Here is a 27,606-nt window from a genome sequence, read left to right on the forward strand (position 1 = left end):
AATCATTGTGCCCTAATATCCAAAATGTTGTCCACTTTTTGAAGCCCTGTACTAGACTTATACTTTTTTCAACAAAACAACTTGTCGGATATTTTTAGGCTGATGGTTTGTTTACAAAGGAAACCGCTCAGTTCCAACCAGGGATGTCGCGTAGGGTGGAAAGCTGGAGCTGTAGTTCCACCTAGTCAAAAGGAAAAATAATTTTTTTGATTAATTTTAGCTTGCTGGCTTGTTTCGTTGAAATTATTTGATAAATTCGTTAACTTTTTAAGTATATACATTCGACCTTCAAATATTCAACAAATTGTAGCTGCAAACTCAACCTGTGTCACCTGCAATTCAAACAAACTTTCAATACAAAAAGTTGTTGAAAAGCTTAATTCTGGAGCTGTGTTGTACTTCAGCACAATGTGAATTGTATAACTTAGTTTTGAAAATTATACATTGAAAAATGTAATAAATGTAAACAAACTAAATATACTGAATGTAAAGTTTACTTTCCGCGTTGAAAGTTTTAAGATCAAAACCCAGTGGTCAACACTACGAATACAAAAAAAATTCTATGGATGCCAAAAATTATAACAAGTTATGATAAGGCATTATTGTTAAAACTACAAAACTTTATATTTTTGTATGTGATCAATTGACAAATTTTTTGGTAATTGTTCATAAAAAAAAAACTAACCATCTTTTTCACATTTCAGGATACCTTAAATAATTAAATCAAAATAAAGACTACCTATCATATATACATAGCACACTTGGATTTTTTCTAAAGATTAAATAAATTTGTTTTTGATAATTTTTACTATTGAAATAATAAAAAATGTACCAAACAAGTTACATGCAAGTTTAAAATTTATTTGCCCTATTGATAGTATAAGTTGTGTGAAAAATCTTTTCAAAAATGTAAAATACTCATTACAAATAAGTTTGGCATTCTTTAAGTTGGTTAAATTTTCTGCAATAAAACTAAATAACATAAAAGTTAAAACTAAGGTGAGATCCACAAACTTTTATTAATTAAGGTGAAAATATTTTTTAAAAGTTATTTTGTAAATTTTTAACTAGGCTACAACTTTATTTCAGTGATTTAAAAAAATTAGATTAACCTTTTAGATAAGGTCAGTCAAAGTAAGAAACTAACATAGATCTCTTATTGGAGAGGAAAACAAAACAACAATTCTTTTTTTAATTAGTAAAACTCATCTCCTTTTTTATTATTTACCTATAAGTTTCAGGAAGCGTTCCACAATTTAACACAATCTTTCTTGACATAATTTGAAAATATTAAGATAACAATTATTGAAAAGTTATAAGAAGAGTTTTTTTTAAACTTAAAATGAATTACTTTAAAATTAAAAACTATTTTTCTAGAATTTTACTGAAAAACTTGGTAAACATTTACTTAAAAATTAAGGAAAAGATATGATTTTAGTGAAATAGTATTTTTTTTTTTTTTCAAAACCTTCCATAAGGATACTGTTGCCCTCTCTAACTTTGACAAGCCACAACTTATTTTTTTTTAGTTTTAATTGTTACTAGCCACTTGTAGCTTTATTGAAACTCTAAAAAACATACCAAAATAATATATTCTTAAAGCAAGAAAGCTTTTTATTAATAATTTGTCTTTGAGATCAATGATAAGATAACATATTTCAATTAAATTTCAGTATGCTTTTAACTATAGAAAAACCAGCAAATTTCGAGACTTATATATAAAGCTTTTTAATTTCATATGTATACTGTGCAAATAAATAAATTACTTTAAAAATTAGAGGTTGATCTTTTTTTTCTGTTTTAATTTTCTTTTGCATATACACATTACCTAGTTGTTAAATAGGTTAATGGTATATAAAGGTGTTATATAAATACTTTACGTATGTACATTTTTTCTCGATCACAAAGACGTATTTAAACTAATATGTTAAATATTTTTTGCTTAAAAGTTTGCCATAGTTCTTTTTATTCCCTTTATGTTTTTATGTAAAAAAATTAAATTAGGAGAGTTTTTAAATTTTATAAATTACATTTTAGTTTATTAGTACAAAAATCAACTAAATAGCTGTGTCATCAGCTAACAAAATTACTTTCTATACACTATTAGAACATTAGGTAGATTTTTCTTTATCAATATTAACTGTTTTTGAATTTGTTTTAAACTAATTTCTATAATCTGCATGATTACCGCTTGTAGATTTGACTGATTTACTTATATTAATTAAGTAAGAAAAACTATAAACAAGAATATTATCAGTATTTTTAAGTTAAGTAAACAATATTTTTTTTAAGTTATAAAACTATGGCCATATATATCAGTTCAGGTTTTTTTTTAAACATTAAAAAGATGTTTTTTTACTATTAGTTACTCAACACTTCTGAAAAGAGAATTTATTCATAGTAAAGATTAATCAATCACCAAATGTGTCAATAGTCAAGTTTTAAAATATGGAACAATTTACTTTGAAAATATTAAGCTAAACATAAAAAAAGACATAAGTTTTTGATAAGGTTGAAAACTGGCTTTCAGATTATTTTTCCAAGTAAAATACTAAATTTCGTTTTCACTTCATCTTTCAAAGTCATGAACTGACAGACGTCTTTTAAGGGTTTCGGGTAAAGCTGGTATGAACTGTTTCGGGATCAGATATCCAGAGAGTTTGGAAAAGTCAATGAATACTTTGTAACGGTCTCTAAAAAGGTATAAGTTATTTTTTTCACACACTCAAAAAATATTGTTTTATTAAACTAGTTAAAATGCAAAACAATGTTTTTAGAAGTAAAACTACTCCAAGTCAGTTAGTGTTTTTGTTATAAAAAACGTCTTATCGATTACTATAAAACAAGTTTTTTTAATGGGCTACTTAGTTTAAGATATGTACTATAAGGAATTACAACTACTTTGATGTATAATTTCATATTGTTTACGTTAAGGAAAATATAGTTTCATATTTAGTTTTGCTTATAAAAAAGTTAACGGAAAAATGTTTACAAACAACGAACTTCACCACACGACCAACAACAACAGCATCCGAGTCAACCTTAAACCGGTTATTGGTTAGTCGTGTGGTCAAGGCTATTGTTCATTATTAATGTGGTGATACATCTCAGCTATTTTGTTAATGGCCAAAATAAATACTGGTTAAAACAATAAAAATAAGTTGATGTAATCAAAAACTTTTCTTTCGGCTCTTAGATTAAAAATGACTAACTAGTTTAATTTAGTACTAACTAAAAATCGCATTAGTAATTAAATGTTAGTTTGTAAAAAGTAAAAAATTAATAGAATCTTTATATACAAAAATTTTAAAAAAACTTTTACTAATTATTTTTCCAAAATAATTTGCACTCACCCGGTAGTAGCTCGTAAATATTTGCATCCCGATGAACCGTAAGTTCCAGAACGGATTCCAATCATCTTCTGCACCATGCTAGCGTGGTTGACTGTTTGACAAAAATACTTTAAACTTATGGTTGACAGTAAGTTTTAAATCATACAAATATACAGTTTTAATATTTAGAGAGCTTTTTCATGTTACCGAAGTTTTTAACACCAACACAATTGTTTTAGTATTGTGCGACAAACTAAAAAAATATTATAAATACCAAAAAATTGCTTTGTTTGTATTAAGAAGAGAAAACATAAGTTTTGAACTTACAATTTTTTTTATCATATCGCATCAAACTTTACTTAAGAGTGAGGTAATATTTAAAAATTTTTTTTTTCGAAATAAAACACAACACATTTTTAATTAAACAGAGCAGTTATTTTATCTTACATCTGAACTTGCAGAGCTGAGAGTCAAGTTCCATGAGAGTTTGTATGATTTGGTGTGGAACGTGAAAACGGGGCTCTTCATTGTAAGTCAGTATCATCAAAGCACCCTGAGAAGCAAATTGTTCTAAATAAATCTTTATAATCAGTTTTGAGTTTTTGTAGAGAATTTTTTTTTTCTTTGAATCAAAAAATGTTTCATGTATACATATCTAAAACAAAACGCAGAGAACAATATAGCAAAACGATTTAAGAACTGTTATTCTTACGTTTCATATCTGACAAAAGTTGCTTCCTTAAACAATTTTATGTTTCTTATTTATTAAACTTAACTTAAAGTAAGAAAATAGATGAAGAAGTATTTATTTAAAATACTTTTAGTTTGTTACAAATGTAGCTTTTGTTTAAAAAGTATTCCTTTAAATATAGATACTTAACTTTGAATGTTTCATTTGGTCTTGACAATAAATTAAGGATTGTAGCTTACCTTTTTTATATATTTCCAAATAAAAAGTAATATAGTTCAAAATCTTGCTGACAAATTATGTTTTCTTTTTGTTTTCATTTTGTATTAAATCAGTTGCAAACAAAGCTTTTTTAAAACTATTTTTAGTATATAACATACAAAGTAAGCTAGAGAAAAAAAAATAAATAAACAAACTGAGTTTTAAAACTACTTAAATGTATATAAAGAATTTTGATAACAATTAATATATATATGTTTTCAAATATTTGACTTCAAAACAAAAAAAAGTTTTGACAAATTATTGTAAACTACGTAGAATACAAACTTGCATCGCTTTGTAGGAAAGACTTCTATCCTTTTTGGCTAACAACTCTTCATATAAGATTTTGCTCAAAATCGGTTTGAAATTATCTTTTGTTTTATCAACTAAGTCTAATAACTCTGATTTTTCTTCACCAGTCTTCGTCTTAAAGTATTTAAGTTAAAAATAAGACTGTGAAAATCCGTGTGGAAATTCTTTTAAAAAAGGTGTTATTCAGCTTAAAAAGTATTTAATGTGTTAAATAACAACGTAAAGCTTGTTTTGTTTTTTGAAAAAATTATAGTCTACTTCCGTAGACCTTTTTTTAGTTAAATATATTAAAACACATTAACTTTATAGTATTACGTACGCATTTTGAATTACAATTTAAGTTAAAGCTTACCTTAGCTCTTTCTTTAGTAGTATTTATAAAAGATTCGACTGAGTCTCGATATTTGTTAAAAAATTTGAAACTGTCTTCTTCTATGCCCGGTGTTCTACACAACCAACCATTTACATAGCCAAACAAGGACATCTCGCTTTTACACTTTTCCATGAGATCTCTGTCTTTTTTAAGAAACGCTGTGCTATAATGTCTCTCTTTAACATCGGTTCTAGATTCCTACATTTTTTAAACATGAATTTTTTATGACTTTGCCAGATATTTATTTGGTAAATAAAAGCAAACTAACATCTTGCATTCCTAGCCTGATTTCAAGCAGTCAACACTGAAGGCTTTGATAACCGGAAGCGTCTTCAAGCATGTCTCTGAAGTTATTTTAATAAAATAATCATTGTAAGCTGATACGGTTTATTAAACAGATCAAACAGATAGTTTTACTGTTTTTGATTAACAGTTGTTTAGCTTATAGCTAATAGTTTTTATAAGAGCAAAAGTTAAACTGTTTCAAATTTTACCAGAACTTTAACATTAGGTAGCAAAAGTAAACAAAAATAATGACTTTTTTATTCAAATTGAGTGTTTTATACTTTGTAAATAGTTTGTCTTTTGTGAGATCGCAATTTGTCGTACAATAAACAATCAAAAATAAAACAAAGTAATCTACAAAGTTAGTAAATAGTTTTAACTTCTAATAGCTAAATGTCTTATAAAACAACAAACGTTAATTGTTTAACAAAGCTGAAGGATTGGCTTTAGCAATCAGTTTTACAGTCTTACAATATATCTTATAAAAGTTTTCAGTATTTTAATAAAGTTTTAAATATTTTATTCAATAAAGTTTAAAGTTTTACCTGAAATTGTGAAATTGTCTAGCTGTCATTGTTTCAAGAACTGCAAATTGACTGTTCATCAGCTGAAGATATAAGTTTGATTTTTTAGTTGCAATAAAAGTTACACTACTAGTAAACATTCAAATGTAGATTGTAATATGCTTAAATACTTAAAATTCTTTCAGTATTGAAATAAGCAAAAACAGTTTAAACGCTCAGTTTTCTTAAATACTTTGCTAACATCAAGCAACAGTTTAATAAAGAATTTAGGCTTTTTACAAAAAAATAAGTAAAAAAAATGAATTTTTACTCTATTAAATAGTTTTATGTATATTAATAAACTAAATAAAACATAAAAAAGTACCGAAACACTTTTTCTTTTAAAAAAAAATATTTGAATATAATCAAAGATCTTAAACATCATTTTATCAGTAGCTTGTACGACTTAAAAACACAACTTGTTATGAAAAACTATTTAAAACCTTTATTATTTGTACGATGCGGTCGAGTCTTGTTATAATCTTTATCATGTTTCTCTCTTGAACATTTTTATTTTCACGAAAAATTTCAAAAATTGATTCAATCTCGAACAGAATTTGTTTGAACCAAAGCTCGAAGGCTTAATTAAAATTGCATCATTTTAGTAAACAAAATCTTTATAAACATAAAATACAATAAACGAAATAGAAAAATATTTATTAAATGTTGTCTTAAGTTATTTTTTTTTTATCACAAAGACTTTTTAACCAAAAGCAGTAGATACCAAAACAAATACAATAGCGAATTTAAATTCTGTATAATTTAAATACAAACACATTTGTAATCTAAGTATTAATGTTTTGTTTATAGCCCAACACAAAATCACAGTGTTATGTACGATTGGCTAAAAATCAATAATGTGTAGTGTTCGAATTCCGACCACATAAGATTTTTTGCAAAAAGATAAATGTATTGTTTTCAAATTTTTACACAATATTACTATTTATGATCTGAATGACGATCCATGCTTATTTGATTAATAGATAATATGGATTACTTTGTTTATTACGTTTTTTTATATCTATCATAATCTTTACTTTCTTGTTCGGACAAGATGTTAAAAGGTACCCGTGATGTGCGGTACGATAACCTAAAGGTTCTTCGTGTACCAGGATTTAGGACCATACTATACTAGTTAAACTTTTTAGTATATATTTCTTAACTTAAAGTTATTTTTGGGATATTTCCCTTTATTTTTTTTTATAAGAATCTGAACTAGAATTTTGAAATCTTATTAGTTTTTCAAGTAAGTGTAAATTATGATTTAAAATATTATAAGTCTAAACTTATATAGGGTTAAAACTTAGCATTAAAACAAATTAATCAAAGTAAAAGTGTCCAATCTGCTAAAAGTCTTAGCTTTTTATAATTTTTCTTTACTAATAATAGCATTTGACGCCTACTTTGTAATACATGAATATAAATGTACTTGTTTGTTTAACTCTCAAATTAAGAAAAAAACACATTTGAATGAGATAAACAATTATTTTGTTGTATTTTTTCAGTTTGATGTTACTATAAAATATGAATTGTAATTACATAAAGTTTGTATTAAATACCTTGGTGAGTAGTTATGAACAACATTTCTTCGTGCACTATTGTTTTCTTGATTTCACTCCGAGGTTGCTGAGATGATAGCAACTTATCCAGCTGAAAGTTTTAATTGTAATGTAGTACAAAAAGTTTTAGTAATCAAAGTAAAAATGATTATATTTTAAAATAAAAACTGACACTAAATAAAGCCGTACTAGCCATAATTTTGTTTGCTGTATGTGTAGTACATACTTTTGGTATTAATGGATAAAAAGAAAAGACTGACTTCATAACATGTTTTTCAAAACGTATTTACATTTTATCTTAACTAAATCTACATAATACAAAAAGATATATACATCACAAAAAGTGACTTTTATAAAGAATATTGAATAACTTCTTTAAAGTTCGAGAATACTAAAAGCTTACACAGAGGTATCTGCAATATGTCAGCGAGTTGTCTTCATTGGTATTCTTCGAAATTTTTCTTTTTTTTCTATGAAAAAATCTAACTTAAACTTTTTGCTACAAAAAATAAGTGTTTTGTTGCGTTATTTAGAAGTATTCAAGAGTTAAGCTTACGTTCAATTTTTTGTTTAATGCAATTTAAAGTACGTATAAATTTCTTTTGTTCTCTTGTTTAAAAATATTGTTTTATTTAGTATAGTACAAGTCTTTAAACAAAAAGTTCTACGAGACCACTCGTTAAGTTTTATAAAGTCAATGGAGCCTAAAATTTGCATATTTGAAATGACACTTAACTAAGCTACTCTATTCTTAATACATATCAATATTTATAAATTTAGAAATAAATTTAGTTCTAAATATTATTTTCCGTAAAGTTTTAGTTCTTTAAAGCAACATTTTTTTGTAAATTCTACTTAGAACGTTTAAAAAAATCATATTTATTGCTTTTAATCTCTAAATCTTATTGACTTTACATAAAGTAACATATTTTTAACTAGTTTTTTTCATTTTCAAAGATTTTTTTACCTACTTAAGTAATAAACAAAGTTATCTAGTTTGTTTTTAATTAATCTACAATTTTTTTTTGTAAAATATTTTATTGTGTAAATAATGCTAAAATAATTTATACATACAAAAAATCGAAAGTATAATAACATTAAAGTGAAAAATCTATAGGAAATATTCTAAATATTTAAAAAAATACTAACCCTTTAAACGGACAAGACATCGTTTTAGACTAGCAAGCTGCAAAAACAAGTTACAATGATTTAGATTATATTTTTAATTTTTTGATTATATTATGGTATCATTTATTACAGATTTACGAACCAACCTTTAAACATTAGATAGCTTAGCTCGTTTAACATAATGTTGAAAACAATTAATATAAAAGTTTTAAACGCTGTAGTTGGGTCATGCAACAGTACATTATTATTGGCTCGTATAAACAAATCTCTCATGAATTTTTTACAAACGAGAACTTAGAATTGTTGTATAGATTACTGCATTTCAAATTGAAAAAGTAAACTCTATTTAAAAAATGAACAATAACAAGCACAGGTCAGCAATACTTTTTATTGTTTTTTAGATTAATAATTTTAGTTTAAGCTCTATAAATAATATATCAAGTTTTACACAATACTTAGTACCAAAAAGTAATAAATCGTTTTTGGCCAATAAATTTTTTAATGATTTATTCCAGTGCTTTTGAACCAGTTTCTAGTGGCGGAACCCTTTTCCAAAGTTCAACTTTTCCGCGGAACCCCTAATTTCAATTTTACATAAAATGTTGAATTAAATAAGTGTACTTTTTTAAATTTCGAAAGGCTTCGCGGAACCCCTGAGAGATGTCACGGAACCCTAGGGTTCCGCGGAACCCCATTTTAGAAGCACTGATTTATTCAAACTGAATTAATTTAGAAACCTAATTATGCCTAACCGTATTGTTCCTTTTATAACTAAAATATTTCTTTTTTCTCACATATTACTACTAAATACTAAAGTAATACTAGTATAAGAACTATGTTTTTTTTTCCAACTTTTTTTATTGTTAAAAAATTATTTTGAACCATTTTGTTTATAAGTTTTTTTGAAACATTCAAAGTGAAAAATGTTAAGTTTAAAGATAAACAGAAAATATCATACTAATAATATTTACTAGGTTTTATAAAAATAAACTTGTTTACTTATTTTGATATATTAGCATGCTTAGTTTTAAAATAACATATATGAATGCTTAAAGAACTTCATAATTATGACGACATAAGTTTCATAGAAAATTATTGAAAATAATAATTTTTTTTTATTTCATCATCATCTAAAACGATTAACATGTGTTTTCAAATCCAAGAACAAATTGTTGATATGTCAAATATTTCAATCTACACCTTCTTACTTTTTAAATTTGAAACGTCATGTATTAAATTAACTTAAAATTGCAAAAAAATGTTGTTAATTTATTTTTTTATATAAAAAACTATAAACTGTAATAATAACATAGATTCTAGGACTTATATAAAAACAAATTAATTTTCAACAAGACTAAGAAAAAAACACACAACATAACTGGCAAACTATATTTTGAATTTGAAAGATTACAACACAGACCATAAAGCTAAATGGGAAATACTAAACAGGACAAAATAAAAATTTCATACTAAATTCGGCTCCATACTTTGTAATTTAGAAAAAATCGAAACTGATAAATCAGACAAGACTATAGCACTAAACAAGAAAAACTAAAAAAAATATATGCATTCATTACTAGAAACATTTTTTAGCATGATTAAACCCAATTAAATTTAGAGAAAAGTAAAATTTAGCCGCGCATACGAGTAGTTTAAGATATTTTTCTAGTTCAACCTTTCCTTTCCAGACTTTATAAAATTTATAATAGTAATTACTAAAACTTTTCAAAATGCACAAATTCTTAGACCAATAAAAAAACTAAAAGCAGCGCATTTTTTAAACTAAACTTACTGCACGAAAAACCTTCATTGTTATTAGGTCATAATATCTATATAAAAAACTAATTCAACAATTATAAATTCTGGATTTTTGCAAAACATGTTTAATAAATTTAAGCTTTACTGAGGATTATATGACATAGAAATATCTCATATATGAAACAGCTGTACAAAACTGTTGTTTATTATGTAATTAAATGTATATACATATTTATATATATATATTATCCAAGAAAATTTATTAAATATTTTTTATAATAAGAAGTATTTATTGTCGAATATGATACTGAAAAAATGTAACTCTAAAATATATTAAGAATATCTTAAAACTACCAAGATTAAGTTAAAAGATATATAGGAGTTTTAATACTTATGAAACACATTTTTGTATTGTTAGTTTAAAATAATTTATTTGAAAAATATACTGTCTTCTTAAAAAGCAACAAATACTTTTTCTTAAAAAATTTAAGGTATTTTGTAGAAAAATTGTTAATACTACCTTAAATTTTATATTTTTTGATCCACTAGGGGTTTCTAGTAATTTAAAAAAAATTGATATTTTATATACACAAAAACATATATGTTTTACATAATATATAAAATGACCTAACTTTTCTTAATAGTAACTACATCTTACTAACATATTAAAAATAAGACACAAAATTGAATAAAAAAATATATTTCTCATTGGTTAAATAAAAAGCTAACATGAGATAAGATTTTTATACTTATTTACAAAGCAAAAATAAAGCAGGCAAAAAAGTTTTAAAAGGACAATGCAATTAGCAGATATTGGAAACTATTTGATTTTACTTTTTTAAATTAACTTATTTTTAAGACACAGGTTAGAAAATTATAAGATGCAAAGTATTAAGAAAAAGTATAATTAAATATTTTTGTTAGTTATATAGGTTTCCTTAAAATATTTTAAATAGTAATAACAACAATTTCCACAGTACTTTTCTTTATTTATCTGACGTATGTTCCTTTGTGTTAAACAATTAACTCAGTTTCAAGGAGTTCTGTAAAAATAAGTACTTTAAAAATAATAACATATAATAAAGATGAATATATGTATTTTCTAAAATATAAGCCATATTTCTTAGATCAATAACAAGTAGTGCAATACAAACTATATATATTAATCACTTACATTTTAGAATAGAGTAAACCAATAAGCAGTAATAAATAAGTTTAAACTATAGTATCATGGAAAATTACATGTTATTTGAAAAGTTATAAGTTACAGCTTTCAATAGTACTTTAATTAATTAATTAATTAATCTAATTTGTTTTAAAATGTGAATGATTTACATGTATTGTATCTACTATTAGTTATTTAACTGTAACAGTTGTGGCTTGTATATAAGTAAACTTTTTAGAAAGTTTATATACTTATATAATAAATTATTTAATTCGCTTATTTTTTTTATACATCGGGTCATTTGACAGAAATATTAGGTCAGTACTTTATTGTGTAATCAATAAACTAGCTTTGTAAAAACGCAAATCAAAAAATATTAACCGAAATAAAGATATGAATTTTATTACTTTAATTAATTTTTTGTAATAAAAGTAACAAAAAATATACATATAGTCCTTAAATCTTTTTGTACAAGTAATTTAAATAACTTCGTTTTATGTATACTAAATTTAATAATAAAATTAAGTGTAAAATTAAGTAGTGCTAAATACTTTCAGTAGTAATCTACCAGATCAAGAAAAAAAAAACATAGAACTTCTAATAATTTTTTATACCTAAAGTAAGTTATGATTATATTTTTTGCTTTTGACAAATTACATAATGTTAGAAACAACTTATTTTTTAAGATTTTTAAATACACTTATTAAAAAAAAGCAAGTTATACTTAAAAAACATAGTTTTATAAACAAGCAACTATTAAGTGTCTGTTTTTAAAGCACTTCACGTGTTTCTTAAAATCTAACAGAAAATATTAGGTAACTATTGTTGTTCAAAACTTTTCCGACTTCCATTGGACTAAATAAACTTGTATTAATTAAAGAAAAAATATTGACTCTAAACCAACTTAATCAACTCCGATAAGCATAAAAGTTATTTTCTTCTCAATCTTCAGAAAAAAATTATATACTAATCATTTTATAGAAAAGGTTTTTATAAAGGTAAGCTATATAAGTCAACTATTCTATCAAAAAACATATAACAAATTTCCATTGGAACATTTAAAAAGGATATTTCTTAGTTTTAAGTAAAGTTTTAGACAACTGAGTATTTCAAATCATTTCCTTCGTAACTAAATTTGATAAAATAGTTTTAAAATGAAGTTTTTATATGCAAAAACTTTTATACTTGACTTATAAATGAGTTGACTCATAGTAATCAGTTTTTGTTAAAATCTCTGATTTTGCATAAGAAACACTTTTAAGTTATCTAGTATAAGTTTAAGTTATCTCTACGAGATTAGAGATATCAATTAAGGGTATAGTAAACTAAAAGGTCAGTCTGAGCTGAGCTGAAAAAAGCTGAGTTAGCAAAAAGGAAGCTTTTTTTAATGTTATTTTAATTTTTAGTAAATAAAACTTTAAGTTTTGTATAGTTTTAATATGTTTCGGTAAGGTGGGTTAGGGATAAGGGTACAAATAAATTTTGAAAAAAAACTTCTAAACTTCATACAAGGTAAAAATGCACTAATTTCGTGATATGGCTACCTTACAGTTTTTAAATAGATTTTACCTGTTTGAAACCAAAAAATAGGTAACCCAAACTTAATTTTAATAAAAACTTGATCTAAAACCTTAACAGAATTTGCTCGGTAGTCTAATGTTATAAGTTATAACTGCCTGTGTGATATTTGCACTAATCATACAAAAATCATGGCTTTTGTTGGTTTAAATTCATTTAATTAATAAATTATCATACTTTTTTATTTTGTTTACATGCCAATAAATTTCAAGGTATAGTGCGTACTTTAAGTGGTTGTTTACCTTATCGATATCTCAGCTGAACTAAAGAAGAATGTTGTTAAGATGTTTTTTACAAAACGCAAAAATAAATTCTAAAATTGTTGCGTTCTTGTTCTTCGTCTGATAGTTTAAAAATGTTATCATCAAATACCAAGCTTTCAAACCGTCAGAGTACTAAACAGTAATAATACATACATAAAGTTACGAATTTATCTAAAAGTCTAGCCAAATTACACTTAGAACTGTTAATTAAGAAGCTTAAATTCAGCAGTTAGATAAATAACTTAAAGCAATAGGTAAGCAACCAAAAATTATGTTTTATAAGGTTTATCTATATTTAGACCATCAATTATTTTACTTAAACTTCTAAAAGTATTTTTCTCACTGTCTTAAACTATCAGGATAAGCCCTTGCCACACGTATTTAAAATACTTGTGCAAGTTCAAAAGTTTTGGAAACTCTGCTAAATGTTAAAGTTGGTTTTACTCAGGGACTTTTCTTTTTACAGTAGTAAAGAAAAAAATTAATAACTAAGACAAATGCAATTAGAATTATTGAAAGAAAGAAAAGAATATGAGTGCTCGCAATTAAGGTCAATGGATTGGTGTGGAGAAAGACCTTCTGGTCATTGAGCTGCGCACTATTTGCTTATAGTTAATACTTTGAGCTAATTTTTGAGCAATAATGAAAACAAAAAATAAAACAAAAAACTTGAAAGGTAATTATATATGCATATAAAAAATAAAACTATTTAAGTTTAAAAATGGCATGGGCTCTACTATGGGCTCCACACCGTCTCCTCCCTAGATTTTAATTTTTATGATCATTTACATTCACATTTTTCTTGTTACCCTTTCTACAAGAGCAACCACAAAAAATGCAACAAACAACTCAAAGTTAAATAAGAGGGGAAAATTGGTAATGTCACTAAAAATATAATATTTAGTATAATCATAATACTATAAAAGAACCATGTATTTTTAAGTAGTATCTAACCAGTAGTTATTATGGCTATCATCAACAGAGTTAGGTTGTTTGCCATCAATAATAGTTAATGAACTTTACTGCAAGATCAACAACACCAGCATCCGAGACCACCTACAACCTACTTAGGTACTATGCCTGCCTGATGAGTTCTATTATGGACAAAACCAGTAGTAGGTTGTCTACAATGCTGTTGTTGTTGATTTTGCAGTAAAATTCATTAATTATTAAATAGTATCTATAAATTTGTAGTTCATGTGCTTGTAGGTAACAATTTAAATTTATTAAGTATTTGCTTAACTGTTTTATTGATTGTAAACAATTCAGTTTTGATCAATAAAATCTGACACTAGTAGTTGATTAAATTTATTAAAACTGCAAAAAATAAAATCACTCTTACTACTGAACAGCTAAACTTAAAGAATAAAAAATAATAAAACTTAACAAAAATTTTGAAAAATTAAATAATAAAATGAAAAATTATTATATAATCTGATGTAATGTTAAGTCATCAATGTTATCATGTTATATTTAATTGTTTGTTTGTAGTTGTTAGCATAACTTACTTCAAAAATAAAAAAACTTTATTAGTTTGTTGGTGAAGTTTAATGTAAAAATAATTATAATTAAAGTTTGGTTGATGTGGTAGTGCATACTAATAAAGGCTTTTTGATTAAACATCACAAGATCAAAACCAAGTGGTTTTCAGTAATATCTAAAAAATGTCTGAAGTCAGTCCGAAAACAAAATGGTTTTCCCATCTTTTTTCCTGCTCTTAAGTATAAAAAAAAGTTAAGTGAGTCAAAGTGTGGCCAGTTTTCTGTTTTTATACAAATTAAAAGTTTTTACTAGTTTTACCTTTAACTAATTAAATTTAACTACTTTATGAATTTTTTATAATTTTTTTTAGATGTCCTATATAGTTTCTGAGAAAACATGATTAATTGTTTGAGTAATCATTTAATATAAATATATTCATTTAGTTTTTTAGTTTTTCTTCTTATAGCTCAAGGGGGGAGGAATATGAAAGTTTAAGGGTACTGAAAGTTATATACAGTCACTTCTCACAAATCTGCACATTGTTTCCACAGCAAAAATGCGTCAAGAGAACTAACTAAACAAGTGTGTAGATTTGGAAAAAGTAACTGTAGTGTATAAAAAAAACCACCAGAAAGCTTGCCTCATTTTTCCAATACTAAAGCACATATTGTTAGGAAGCTAGAAATAAATCTACACATTTTTATTTTCAAGCAACTTTTAAAAACAATTACAAACTAAAAAAAACAAGTTTACAAATAACTTTTCATGTTTTTTTAAACACTGCACCTCATCAAAAAAATGATAAAACAAATAGTCATAAGTAAGTATTGAAATATTGGCAGCCATTTTTTGTTAAAACTATGAACTACTTTGAATAAGTTTTCAACTCAAAAGTAGCAAAGACTGTTTTTTTTTTAAATCACAATACTTGTAAAACACTTAGAAAAAGAAATAAAATAAGACAAGAAAAAAATAAATTCAGTTCTATCTTATAATACTTATTTTGATTATCTAGTCAACAAAATAGTCAATGTTTACTTAACCTTTAATATCAGCCCACTGCGCAATAGTTAAAGTTTAAAAGATGAAAAAAATTGCTTGCTATGAAAATTTGTTAGATAAAATTATAAAAAAGTTATTTTTATTACCTTGAACTTAGTTTTCTATATTTCTTCATAAATAGTTCCTTAAGTTACAAGTAAAGTTAAAACGCTCTTTAACTAAAATTTTTCTTACTGCTCTTAATTTTATTTTGGTATTTTGTTTTATAAAAAAATAACAAAAAGTAGTTAAAACTAAATTTAGTCAAAAATTTTTTTATGGGACTTTTATTTGTGAACTTGTATATACATTTACTATGGACAACATGTAACACAGTAAATAGTTTATTTAGAATGACTCATTTGGTTTTTAAATAAAATTTTATTTAGAGTTTATGTTTCAATACAATCTGTTAATTTTTTTTTATGTTAATTATTTGAAAGTAAAATGTTAAAATGTTTATATGTCTAAATTTTTTAAAACAAGTTTTAGAACATAAAAGTTGTTAATTTGTAGATTATTTAAAACATATCTGTTAATCAAATTTCAAGTTTTAATTTTAAAAGCTTATGTATTTTTGGTAACTTTTTTTGTACTAGTGGTCATATGCCAAATGTAACTAATACTAATAAAGTTTATATTCTTACTTTTTTGTAAACCTTTTACTAACTTTAGCTTATTAGTAATTACTTTTAGTTGTGAACAAACATTAAAAAAAAACTCAAAATTTTTAAGTATTCACATGATTTCACATAAGTTAATTTAAATTCCTACTTTTAAAACAAATTATTAAACAAAAAAGTACTTTAATATGCAAAGTTACAAGTTATTTTTAACTGTTCAAAACTTTAACAAGATATTTTTTCTTAAATGCAATAAACAATATAATTTGACTATTTTATTATAAATTATGCTAGTTTTATTTTGTTTAAATAAAGTTTGTAAGTTATTTAACATTTTTTAAGGGTAAAAAAAATCATGACAGAAATTTAAAATTATTTATTTGCATTATAGTTCAGTTTTGAAATATTTTTTTTTGTTTATTTTCCTATCAGGTTTATTCATAACTAATTTCAAAACAGAGTTTTATATTATAAAAAACGTTACAAGCAATGACCTCCTTGTATAGGGTACTTTCTATACAAAGCCATGTTGTAAGAGGATATGTAGGAAACCGTTCTGCTGTGTTCCCCCTACAAGTGAGTAAATTTTTGATAAACTTGGCAATACTATAAATACATTTAAAATTCACATATACATTAAACAAAAATATTTTTAACCTAATGTGGTATTGATGTATTGATATTTTTTTTTGTTTTTTGTCAGTTGTGTAAACACCTAATTTTTTTTTTGCTTAAAAGCTCCAAAATGTCTTACTAAGAAATAATTTTAAAAGCCAAGTATTTAGTTTGAATGTTTAAAGTCATAAAAAAATTTAATCTGTTTTATTGGAAATTTAAAAAAATTGCATTATTTACACAAGGGTTTCCCAAACTTGTTTTCGAAAGGCCCCCATTAAATAAATTAAAAAAGCCATGACTTCTCTAACAAGATTTCTCAAAAAAAAATCCATTAAAAACGTCTTTTTGATCTTCATCATCAACTCCAGAATGTCTAGTGTTAAGTTTCAAATTGTGGCTTTGTGGCTCCCCCTTCTTTTTTGCTTTTCATCTTCAACTCCAGAATATATATGGTAGTTTTTAAATTATGTCCTCATGGCCCCCTTGTGGACCCTTTACTGCTCATGCCCCATGTTCTATAAACAAACTATTAGTATTACATTAAAAATTCCTTTAAATTTTTTTACAAAAGTCCTATTTTCTTGCTCTAAATAATGATTATAAAAAAAATGTTAAAATTAGACTGTAAGATCTACCATGACAATCCCTATTAAGCGGTTAAAGTTTTTAGTTTTCAAAAGTGTTTTTTGACAGCTGTTGGATTTTGAAGTGGACTACATCAACTCAGTTCAGTTTTCGAACCACACGGGCTACCCGCACTGGGGAGGTCAAGTTCTTGGCTGCAGCGATGTTGAAGAGCTGTTTGAAAATCTCAAGAAAAATAATGTTTTGAAGTATGACTACGTCTTGACTGGTCAGTTGTTGGTTCTTGTTGTTTCTAAACATAAAATAAGAACAAATAATCAAACAAATGAACTATTTGCATGGTTGAATGAAAATGTTTAATTTTTTAGTAATAGAAACATCTGGTGTTGGTCAGCTAATTTAAAACTTGATCTTTTTAACCTTTGACATTTAGCTTATTTAATATTTTTTTAATTTTGCAAACTTCTATACAATATCACTGATACTACTTTCTATATTTATTTTACTAGAAATCTAAAAGATAATCAAAATAATTTTATTTTTAATAATTTATATGCCATATTATACTTTTTATAAAACAGAAAAATCAATGCAATTTCATATATCAGGATTATCCCTCTTTGAGTCAAAATAAAACGTCCTGAATAAATTAAAAACTTTCCTAAGTGACCTTCAACTGTCCTGAGTCATTATAAGTTTTTTACAAGTTCTTAAAAATTTTTCTTTTGTTATTTCTAAAGTAAACAAAATTGGTTATAAAACAACAAAAAATGCAACTCAATCTCATACAAAATATATGAAAAAAAGTGTTCTGTAATTTTTAAAAAATACTTAAATATTTTAAAAAATACCTGAAATATAACCAGTTTTATAAAAGTTTCTGATACAAAACAAGTGTTGAAAAAAAACAATTAAAAGTCAATTTTTTCAGAATTTCTTAAAATAATCTAATTTTTCTTTATTTAAAAATCAATTGGTTTGAAATTTTTAGACAATAGTTTTTTTAATATCACAAACAGTATTGAAAAAGCAAACTTTCAAAACTAACATTTTGAAAGTTTATGACCAAAATTAAAATATATCAATTTTTTGTTTTAGATAAAATTTTAATTGATAAAAAATTGAAAGACTGTTTCCTACAAGGTGTTTAAAATTTATTTATACTCAACTTTAAATTTTCTTTTTCAAATATATTTATTTATTTAAACAGAATTCAGAGACCATTCTTTTGAAACAGCGGATTTTAGTAACAAAATTTTAATTTAATAATGATTTTTTTTTTATTCAAACGTACTAAAATTTTGATCCTTGAGTAACCAATAAAGTGTTTAAACTTTATTTTTTCAAATATATAATTACATAAAATAAAAATAGATTAACTGATAGAAATTAAGAGTCTTAGGGAATATTTTTAAAAAAACAAGTGAAAAAACTAGTTGAGTAATTTGCTACAATAATTGATAAGTTTTCAACTATAGTTGTTAGTACAATTACAATTATTGATTTGTTCACTTTTTAAGTAAATAAGAAACTACTCTAACTAAAATTTTTAAGTTTAAATTATAATTTTGAATAGTGAGGTTGACACTGCATTCACAGTATGCACTGTTTATTTATTATTTATTTTAATTACTACTATTATTATTATTGTTATTATTATTATATATATTATTGTCTTTTTTAATTTACTTTTATTTTATTAAAAGTTAATTATTTTTTTTTTTTGAACATTTGTTTGTTCTTGAATCATTATCATAGTATGGTTTTAGCTTAATGGTTTATTTTCAATATGTTAGTATTTTTCCTTGTAATAAATTCAATTACAACTGTTATACTACCACGGTGCACAAAATTCACTGTGCACTTTTTCAATCTTAATTTATATGGAGTTTATAAGTTTAAAATAAATTCCTTAAGTATATGTACCAAAACCTGTACACAATGCTATCTACGCACAGGCTATGTATATTTAGCATTCAAAAAATCGTTTAACTTTTCGAATATTACACAACCATAGTCGAAAAAAAAAACAAATTAAAGCAGAGAAAATAAATGCTTGAATAAAAGTAATAAATTGTATACTTATTTTCTTCTTTTTTTTTTTAGGAGGCACGCATGCGCCAGTGTCCTTTTCGACGCTGCGCCTCTGCCCTTAACAGTATGTTTTTTGTATAGTTCAATACTGTTATATGATAACTTATCAATTAGTTTTTAACATAAATTTGATAGAAATAACACATGTCTTAACCAACAGATATTGCTCAATTTACTATTTTATTAATATTTTACAGGGTAGTAATTTTTTCCCACTGAAACCTGGTAAAAATTAAGTAATTTAATTTATACTTTTATTATTAACATTATATAGAAACAAAAAATAAAGTATTTCATATGACCTTCAATAGTTAACAAATTAACAGGTTATTGTAGAGATAAGAAAATGCTAGAAAATATTGTTCAAATTATAAAAGAATTAAAAGAAAGAAATCCAAAGTTGATATATGGTTAGTTGTTTACATAAAAAGTTGTTTCTGTTGTTTTGTTTATTTTGGTCAAGCAAGTTTTTGTAGTTAGCATATTACAAAACAAAGTTATATACACCCACACACATATCAGTTGAAACATAAATCTATTGTTTACATTACTTTATTCAATCATTTTTACTTTTGTTTTCGTTTAACATTTTTTGAATATTTTTTGGTTACCTGGTAATAAAATATGTCAATTTAAAAAGTTATTTTAGATGATTTTGTGCAATTATTTGTTTTTGTTTATAATAATACCTGTCACAATTTTCAGTGTGTCTTTTTTATTTTAATAATGTTTGTTTTTGTTTCGTTTATTTTAGTGAACAAACGTAATTAGTTACTATATATAACAAAGTTAAACATACGCAAATATTATGTTTTAGTCAAAGCATAATTATTACAAAAAAATGCTATTGTAATACTAATTTTTATGGTAATTGAGTAATAAAACTTTTCATTTTTCAAAGTTTTGTACTTTAGATAATTTTATGCCGTCATTCATAAATATTTTTAGTTTTTGATAACACCTTTATTCAGTGTGTGATCCGGTGATGGGCGATACTTGGGACGGGAAAGGGTCCATGTACGTTCCGGAGGACCTTCTGCCGGTTTACAGGGATCAGGTCGTCCCAATAGCCGACATTCTCACGCCCAACCAGTTTGAAGCCGAACTGCTAACTGGTTTGTCAGAAAAATTTGCTTAATTTTATACTGTAAATTTTGAAAAAGTTTAAGTAAACTATTGTTATTCACTGCATTAAGCTTAGAATTTAGCAATATTTATTATTATTATTTCAATAATTATTTATTGCACCACTGTGTTTAGAATTTTTTTCAGCTATTCACAATACTGTCGTTATTATTTTTATTATTGTTGTTGTTTTTGTTAGGTACAGTATATAAGAAAAAATAATTAAAAGCTTTATTTACTGTGAAATAATTTGTACAGACATGAAAATTGAATCAGAAGCAGATGCTCAGAAATGCATTATTACTTTGCACAAGAGAGGGCCGAGTACTGTTGTTATTAGCAGTTCAGCTCTTGGCCAACCTGATAGAAGTCTAAGCAGTTACGCAAGTAGAACTCTTGAAAGTAAGTTATCATATTTATTCTGAAAAAAAAACATAGGAGTGATAAAGTGTTTTACAAGTTGTTTCAAATTCAAGATCTGTAACTAAGTTTACTTTTTTCGATTTAAAAGTTGAAATTAGTTTTTGAGATATAAGAGTACAAAATTGGAGATTTCTATATTATCCTCTTAGAAGAACCAAATTAAAGTAGCAAAAATTATTTTTAAATAAAAATTTAACTTCCTTGAAAGTTTTTATTCAGCACTTTTTAAACACATTTACTCTAATCATAACTTGATATAAAACAATTTTATTGTATGAATTTTTTTTTAATTTTGAGTAATTTGTTTTTAGATAAAAAACAATAATTGTTTCACTTTTTGTCATCAAGTATTTTTTTTAAACTTTACAATACCATTTCTTTTTGTAACGCAAGGAGCGCTTCCAAATGAAAAAATAGATAGGTTTTTAGTATCTTTTTGATTTTTTTAGAAAATTACTAACAAGAAATGTCTTTTTAATGTTTGTACCAAAAACTTTTTACTAAACTGACTATATCTCAAAAGTAATTTATATATTTTTTTATAAAAAATACTTAATAGTGTGTTTTTGAGATTTTAAGCTCAACTAATCTTAATTTTGTAAAAAAATTGACCCTTGTATACTCTACCTTATTTTTTGAATGTAATTTTTTTTGTATTATTCAATAAGGTAAAGTACATAAATTTTAAAAATAATAAAGACTCTACTCAATATTATACTAAGTTTAGTTTCTACTATTTTCAAATATAAGTGCCTAAATTTATTTTTAACGAAAAATTCTCTAGCGAAATATTGTTTATAAAACTAATTTTTGAAAAAAATAGTCTCAACATAAGAATTATGGCTTCCAATAGTAGAATAGTTCGCTTACAAGCCAGTATTTTTGTATTGTTTTTTTTTGTCAAAAACAAGTTTTGTAAACAAGGTTTCGCTTAAGAGCTTGTAATTTTTATAAAAAAAAATTATAAAAGATTGCAAGCAAGTTGAGACAAAATACCAATTGTTGAAAGGTAGCAGACTGCCGGACGAGATGATCAAAGTGGAGATGCCGCTCATAGGCAAGTCGTTCGTGGGCACGGGTGACCTGTTCGCCGCCCTGCTCCTCGCCTGGACGTCCCGACACCAGCACGACATGAAGCTGGCCATGGAGAAGGTCATCTCGACCATGCAGATCATCCTCAGAAGGACCCAGGCTGCAGCTGAGGGTTGGTTGCAATCAATTTGTTTTGTTTACAAATTTGACAATGTATCTTTCTTTAATTAAAAAAGTGTTTATTACGAATTCAGACTGTTACTAAGTTTCAGCGTTGGATTGTCAAACTCCGATCTTTATTCTAATAGTATAAGTTTTGATATGTAATAAAAAAAGTTATAATACAATCTTCAGTTTGAATTGTAAATCTGTTTTAACCATTGTATGATATTTCGTTTGAATTAGAAGTGTTATTTAAGCAGCCTAACAAGAAAACTCCTTCTAAAATCAATAGCACCCTCCATGTTTTTTGATGCCTTACTTTTTAGACTGTTATTGTTTTTTTCAAGATACCTTAGAACAGGGTTTCCCAAAGTGGGCCATTACAGAAGTTTAGGGAGCAATGAAGGGGTCTCAGGGGAGACTTGAGGTCATAATTTGAAACTTACACTAAATATTATTGAGTAGATAATGAAGAGCAAAAATAAAAGGTCTTGGGCGTTATTAAAGGTAGTTTTGAAACTTATACTAGATATTATGGAGAAATTTCAGGAAGTTTAGGGCGCCGCAAGGCCATAATTTGGAACTTACACTAGATGTTTTGGAGATGATGATAAAGAGCAAAAAAAGGTCTCAGGCGTTTTTAAATGGTAGTTTGAAACTTATACTAGATATTATAAAAAAATTTTAGGAAACTTATGGTGCCATAAGCTCTAAAAGCAAGGCACAAGGCCATAACTTACGCTAGATATTTTGGAGTTGATGATGAAAAACAAAAAAAAAAGGTTTTAAGCGTTTTTAATTGTAGGTCTTTAAGAAATCTTTTCAAAGGGGGCCATAGCTTTTCTAATTTCTTTAAACGGAGCCTTATGAAAAAAAGTTTAATATACCCTAAGTGGATTTCAATATCTAGCATTTAGTGTATTTTACTGTTTTAAATTCATATATTAATTTACAACTGTTTGATATAGTTTGTGTTACTAAAGTTATGAAGCATTTGTTGATAATGATATTTAAAAAAAAAATTTCAATGATTTTAATTATCATGAATTTTTTAATTTTACATTTTTATCATAAGCATTTTTAGATAATTTTAAGAGCAAACTTCATAAAATAAAACGTAAAAACACGAAAGATAACAATATTATGATAATAGGATTAAATTTTATACCAGTTTTATCTTTATTAGTTAAGTATTTTTAAATTTTTTAAATTTAAATTAATACACTCATCACTGAAATTTCAAGGCACTATCTTACAAATACATCCATATCAAATTAATTTTTTTACATGTAGTTTAAAACACCCAATTGACAAGAACTCAGTTTATTGAAAATTGATAACACAGTTCAACGGAGTTCTGAAAAAGTATAAGTACTTAAAGAAATAGAAGATAAAGAGTAGACGATAACTTCTAATGTTCTTTCGAGTACTTATATATTTCAAAACCACACACACCTGTGTTATATTAATTTAACATAGAGAAGCGTCTTTGGTTTTTGTATAAATTGAGTGATTTTAAAATAGGTTAAGCTGTTTTTTAATGAGGAGATTGTTTAGTTCGACCTTTTTTGAGCAAACCTTATTGAGGGTTAATAACTTTTAAACATTTATTGACTTGTAGGTTATCCTTTAACTTAACTTTGAGTGCACACATTTGAAATGTTTGGTGGTAATTATTGTTCAAAAATAATTAATTTCAGATTTACGAAAACTATTATGGTTCTAAAAAAGTTGTATATTTAGTGAAAATTCTTAAACATAAGTTACTCAAATAATGTTTTTGTTTGAGTTTTTTGCTTTCATTTTCTGACTTTATTTTATTTATTTTTTTCTGCACAGTTAGTGAAAAAATATTTATAAACTTAATTGATTCTTAATGACTAAAGGAAGTTATTTTTATGGTTCGCATGAACTGCGTGTTGTTATAAAACTAATACATTTTATTATGTTTAAGTTTCACCACAAAGTGTAATGAGGTTTATGTAAACATGGTGAAACGTGATTTTATTCAGCTGTATGCTTGTTGTATAAATTTCATGTGTTAACTGCAATTCTTATCTTTATTTTTTGCACGTTGAAGATTTTGTTACCTTATATACAAATAAGTTTATTTATTGCTAATATGTATTAAATAAAAGTATAATAAGTACAATAACTTTTACACATAATGTAATGTTATTTTTTTTAAACAACTGTAGTTTATTAATTGAAACAATTATGCTTATTAGTAAAATAATATTTTAAGAGTATTATTTTTTCTATACAAATAAGTAATTCTTCTTAATATTGATTATTAATTCTATTTACACAAAGGCAACGTCGTTTCACCCTAAATTGGGATCTTCAGGCCTGCTAAGTAAAAAAAAAATAAAGACGATGGATAACTTAATAAATAATGGTGCAAAATGATTTATTAAGCATCGTCTTCATTTTTTTACTTTGCCGGCCTGAAAATCCGAATTTAGGGTGAAACGACGTTGCTTTATAAAAAATAAAAATAATACTAGTATTGTTTCGAAATAATTTTTGTCGAGACCTTTTGTATTAAAGGAATACTCTTTACATATACTTAATATAGATTACAGTGTTTCAACACAATTTGCTTTTAAAATTAATTGTTGCCAAAACAAAATCACTTTAATTTTTTTTTAACTTCTAATAGCATAAAGTTAAATGAGTAAATTTTTAATTACTTTACTGAAATTCTAAAGTTTTTATCAAACAGCTCAAATGAAAGATGGTGAATCACCAAAATTTGCTGACTTGGAGTTGAGAATGGTGCAGAGCAAAAGAGACATCGAAAATCCGAAGCTTTGCGTGGAAGCCACCGTACTGAAAGTCGATGAAATTTTAAAGTGATTCACATTTATGTTTTCCTAAACTATTTTGTAATCAATTTCTCTCTCAGGTGTTTTTAAACTTTTTTCAATCAGTTTTTTATTCCGTCATGCAACAATACGCTTAAGAAAAGAACATTTACAATATTTTAAACAATAAGAGTAAATAAGTATGCTTTGTTAAAAAGTCCTTACACCCTTTTATATTCAAACGCTTTGCTTATACTGAAGATAAAACAAATATAGATAAGATTAGTACGTGTTTCATAATGCTGCTACTTTGAACTACAACACTATATTGTAATTTTAATTATAGGCTCTTATTAACTATATTTTTAATTTTTTGCGCATATTTATTACTTTTGTTGCAAATGTTTTTGATTCTATACTAATCATAATTGACTTTTGATATTTATTCATTTTGATAGCTGTGTGCCAAATCAATGATTATGGTATAATTTGTTTTATGTTTCGTTTTTAAAGTAATGCATTAATTAATTCAAGTTGGTACAAAATTTAAAATACACGTATACTCAGGAAACGTATTTTTTATAGAATATCTAAATTAAAATATTATTTTTTTAAGTGTTTAATTTAAGTATATATTTATGGTTCTATAACATAATTATAGTTTGTTAATCTACCAATAACTATTGGTAAAAGGCAATTCTGAAAAGTTAATACTATTTTATAAGATAACTTGTTTTATATGTCATTGATGTTTATATAGTTAAGCAGTTTCAACAAAAGTAAAAGACAACATAAAAAGCACTTAAGTGTTATTTTTTAATCGAAACAATATTCTTCTTTAATTTGAATGTCTATTTTCGTTATCATTTTTAAGCTATACTTATGTAAAATAGATAACCTAATTAATTATAAAAAGTTACAATTAAACTGAAAGTCGAATATTTTTGAAAACAAATTTACTCACTTTTTCTTCTTTAAAGCAATTCTCTTGTTAAAAAATCTATACCAATTGAAATCAACAATAATTTTTTAATGCTTATCAAGTAATGTGCTAAGTAGGACAATTGTCTAATAAATAACGATACTAGTTAAGTTTTACTTTAAAATGCATTTGTTGTATAAACTAATAATTAGTTTCAATTTTGAGTGTCACTACCCCTAAGTTAAAAAATATTTTATAAAATACTTATAAAAATAATGGTAGTATTTTAGCACTAAATTAATTAGAATTTCACTATTACAATGAAATATCTGTGCATAATATGTTAAGTAAACGAAGAACTGATGTTTTGTTATTTTTGTTGTGTTTTATTTCCCAACGGTCTGCTAAACAAATTAAAAAAGAATCTTGAATTAAGATCTTATAAGGCTTTATATATTTTTTTTCAACTTGAGAATAACCAGTATTTATAACGGTTATCATCGACAAGGGTTTAGATCAGGGGTCAGCAAACTGCGGGCCAAATGCGGCCCTCAAAGGCAAAATCTGCGGCCCGCGAGCTACTTTTTACCGAAAAAAACAGAATAATAAACAGTTTTGCAATAGAAATTTACAATAAGGCTCTTAATTTTATAAATAATCTTTATAGGTGCTATTTTACTGCTTAATTTGTTATATTTTGGTTGAAATAGTATTTTTATACTAATTACTATATTTGTTTTTAAATAACTGCAGCCCTCAATTTATTATAAATTATTTTCTCTGATAAAATTGGCCCGTGAGTTACAAAAGACTGCCGACCCCTGGTTTAAATATTTGGCGCCATCAAAATTATAAGATGAGCTTTACCACCGCGATTATGGCTACTATGCTGCCTGATGATTCCTAATAAGGACGAAACCGATCTCAGGTTATCTCGGATGGTGTTTGTCGTGTGGTAAAGTTTATCATTTACAAAAGAAAAAAAAATCACGACACAAACATTATTAACAACTAAAAAAAAATAGATTAAAAATATTAACTTAAAACAAGTAGACGAAACAACTTATTAAACTGCAATTAATACTTACTAGCAGCATGACTAAACAGCACGCTTAATTTATTTGAACATTTTTTAAGTAAGCTACACAAAAATTTATTGCCATAAGTACAAACCTGGAAGATTTTAGTTGAAAAATTAAAACAAACTGGTATTATTGTATGCCCCTTTATTTTTAGTCTAGCAAAAAGCTATTGGTCTGATGATCCAAGTGGTATGATAACTTGAGCTTGTCTAACAGCAGGCGAAAGTCCAGGCTTCAGCTCTGTTAGACTTTCGCCAATGTTTTATTTGACCTTTGTTTTTATGGGAAGGCGTTGAAAATAAAGTGTTTATGTTGAGATACACAATTCACAGTAGTTCTTTGAGA

At 25.3% G+C, this 27,606-nt stretch overlaps 2 protein-coding genes across 2 annotated transcripts; one reads left to right on the forward strand and one right to left on the reverse strand.

Moving 5' to 3' along the window:
• Window positions 1-2,569: 2,569 nt before the first annotated feature.
• On the reverse strand, window positions 2,570-10,311 carry LOC145828704 (tryptophan 2,3-dioxygenase-like). Its single transcript, XM_082936460.1, is given in 10 exon segments — window positions 2,570-2,693; window positions 3,354-3,444; window positions 3,780-3,885; window positions 4,567-4,707; window positions 4,946-5,164; window positions 5,235-5,310; window positions 5,797-5,858; window positions 6,258-6,394; window positions 7,374-7,464; window positions 10,306-10,311. Coding segments are annotated over 10 exon segments (1,053 nt in total).
• Window positions 10,312-16,868: 6,557 nt separating this feature from the next.
• LOC145849722 (pyridoxal kinase-like) lies at window positions 16,869-25,831 on the forward strand. Its single transcript, XM_082954754.1, has 7 exons — window positions 16,869-16,987; window positions 17,723-17,882; window positions 20,035-20,118; window positions 20,680-20,823; window positions 21,092-21,235; window positions 22,266-22,460; window positions 25,176-25,831. The coding sequence occupies exons 1-7, from the start codon at window positions 16,901-16,903 to the stop codon at window positions 25,307-25,309; spliced, it is 948 nt and encodes a 315-aa protein (XP_082810880.1). The 5' UTR covers window positions 16,869-16,900; the 3' UTR covers window positions 25,310-25,831.
• Window positions 25,832-27,606: the final 1,775 nt, after the last annotated feature.

Source organism: Thalia democratica, chromosome 2, assembly GCF_965202585.1.
Source record: "Thalia democratica chromosome 2, ktThaDemo2.hap1.1, whole genome shotgun sequence".
Taxonomy (NCBI): domain Eukaryota; kingdom Metazoa; phylum Chordata; class Thaliacea; order Salpida; family Salpidae; genus Thalia; species Thalia democratica.

Excerpts from the sequence above, each read along its gene's own strand:
- LOC145849722 (XM_082954754.1), top strand. The coding sequence starts at position 16,901 with ATGACCTCCTTGTATAGGGTACTTTCTATACAAAGCCATGTTGTAAGA. Across the intron at positions 20,119-20,679 it reads AAATCCAAAGTTGATATATG|TGTGTGATCCGGTGATGGGC; the intron begins GTTAGTTGTTTA and ends ACCTTTATTCAG. Across the intron at positions 22,461-25,175 it reads GACCCAGGCTGCAGCTGAGG|CTCAAATGAAAGATGGTGAA; the intron begins GTTGGTTGCAAT and ends TTTATCAAACAG.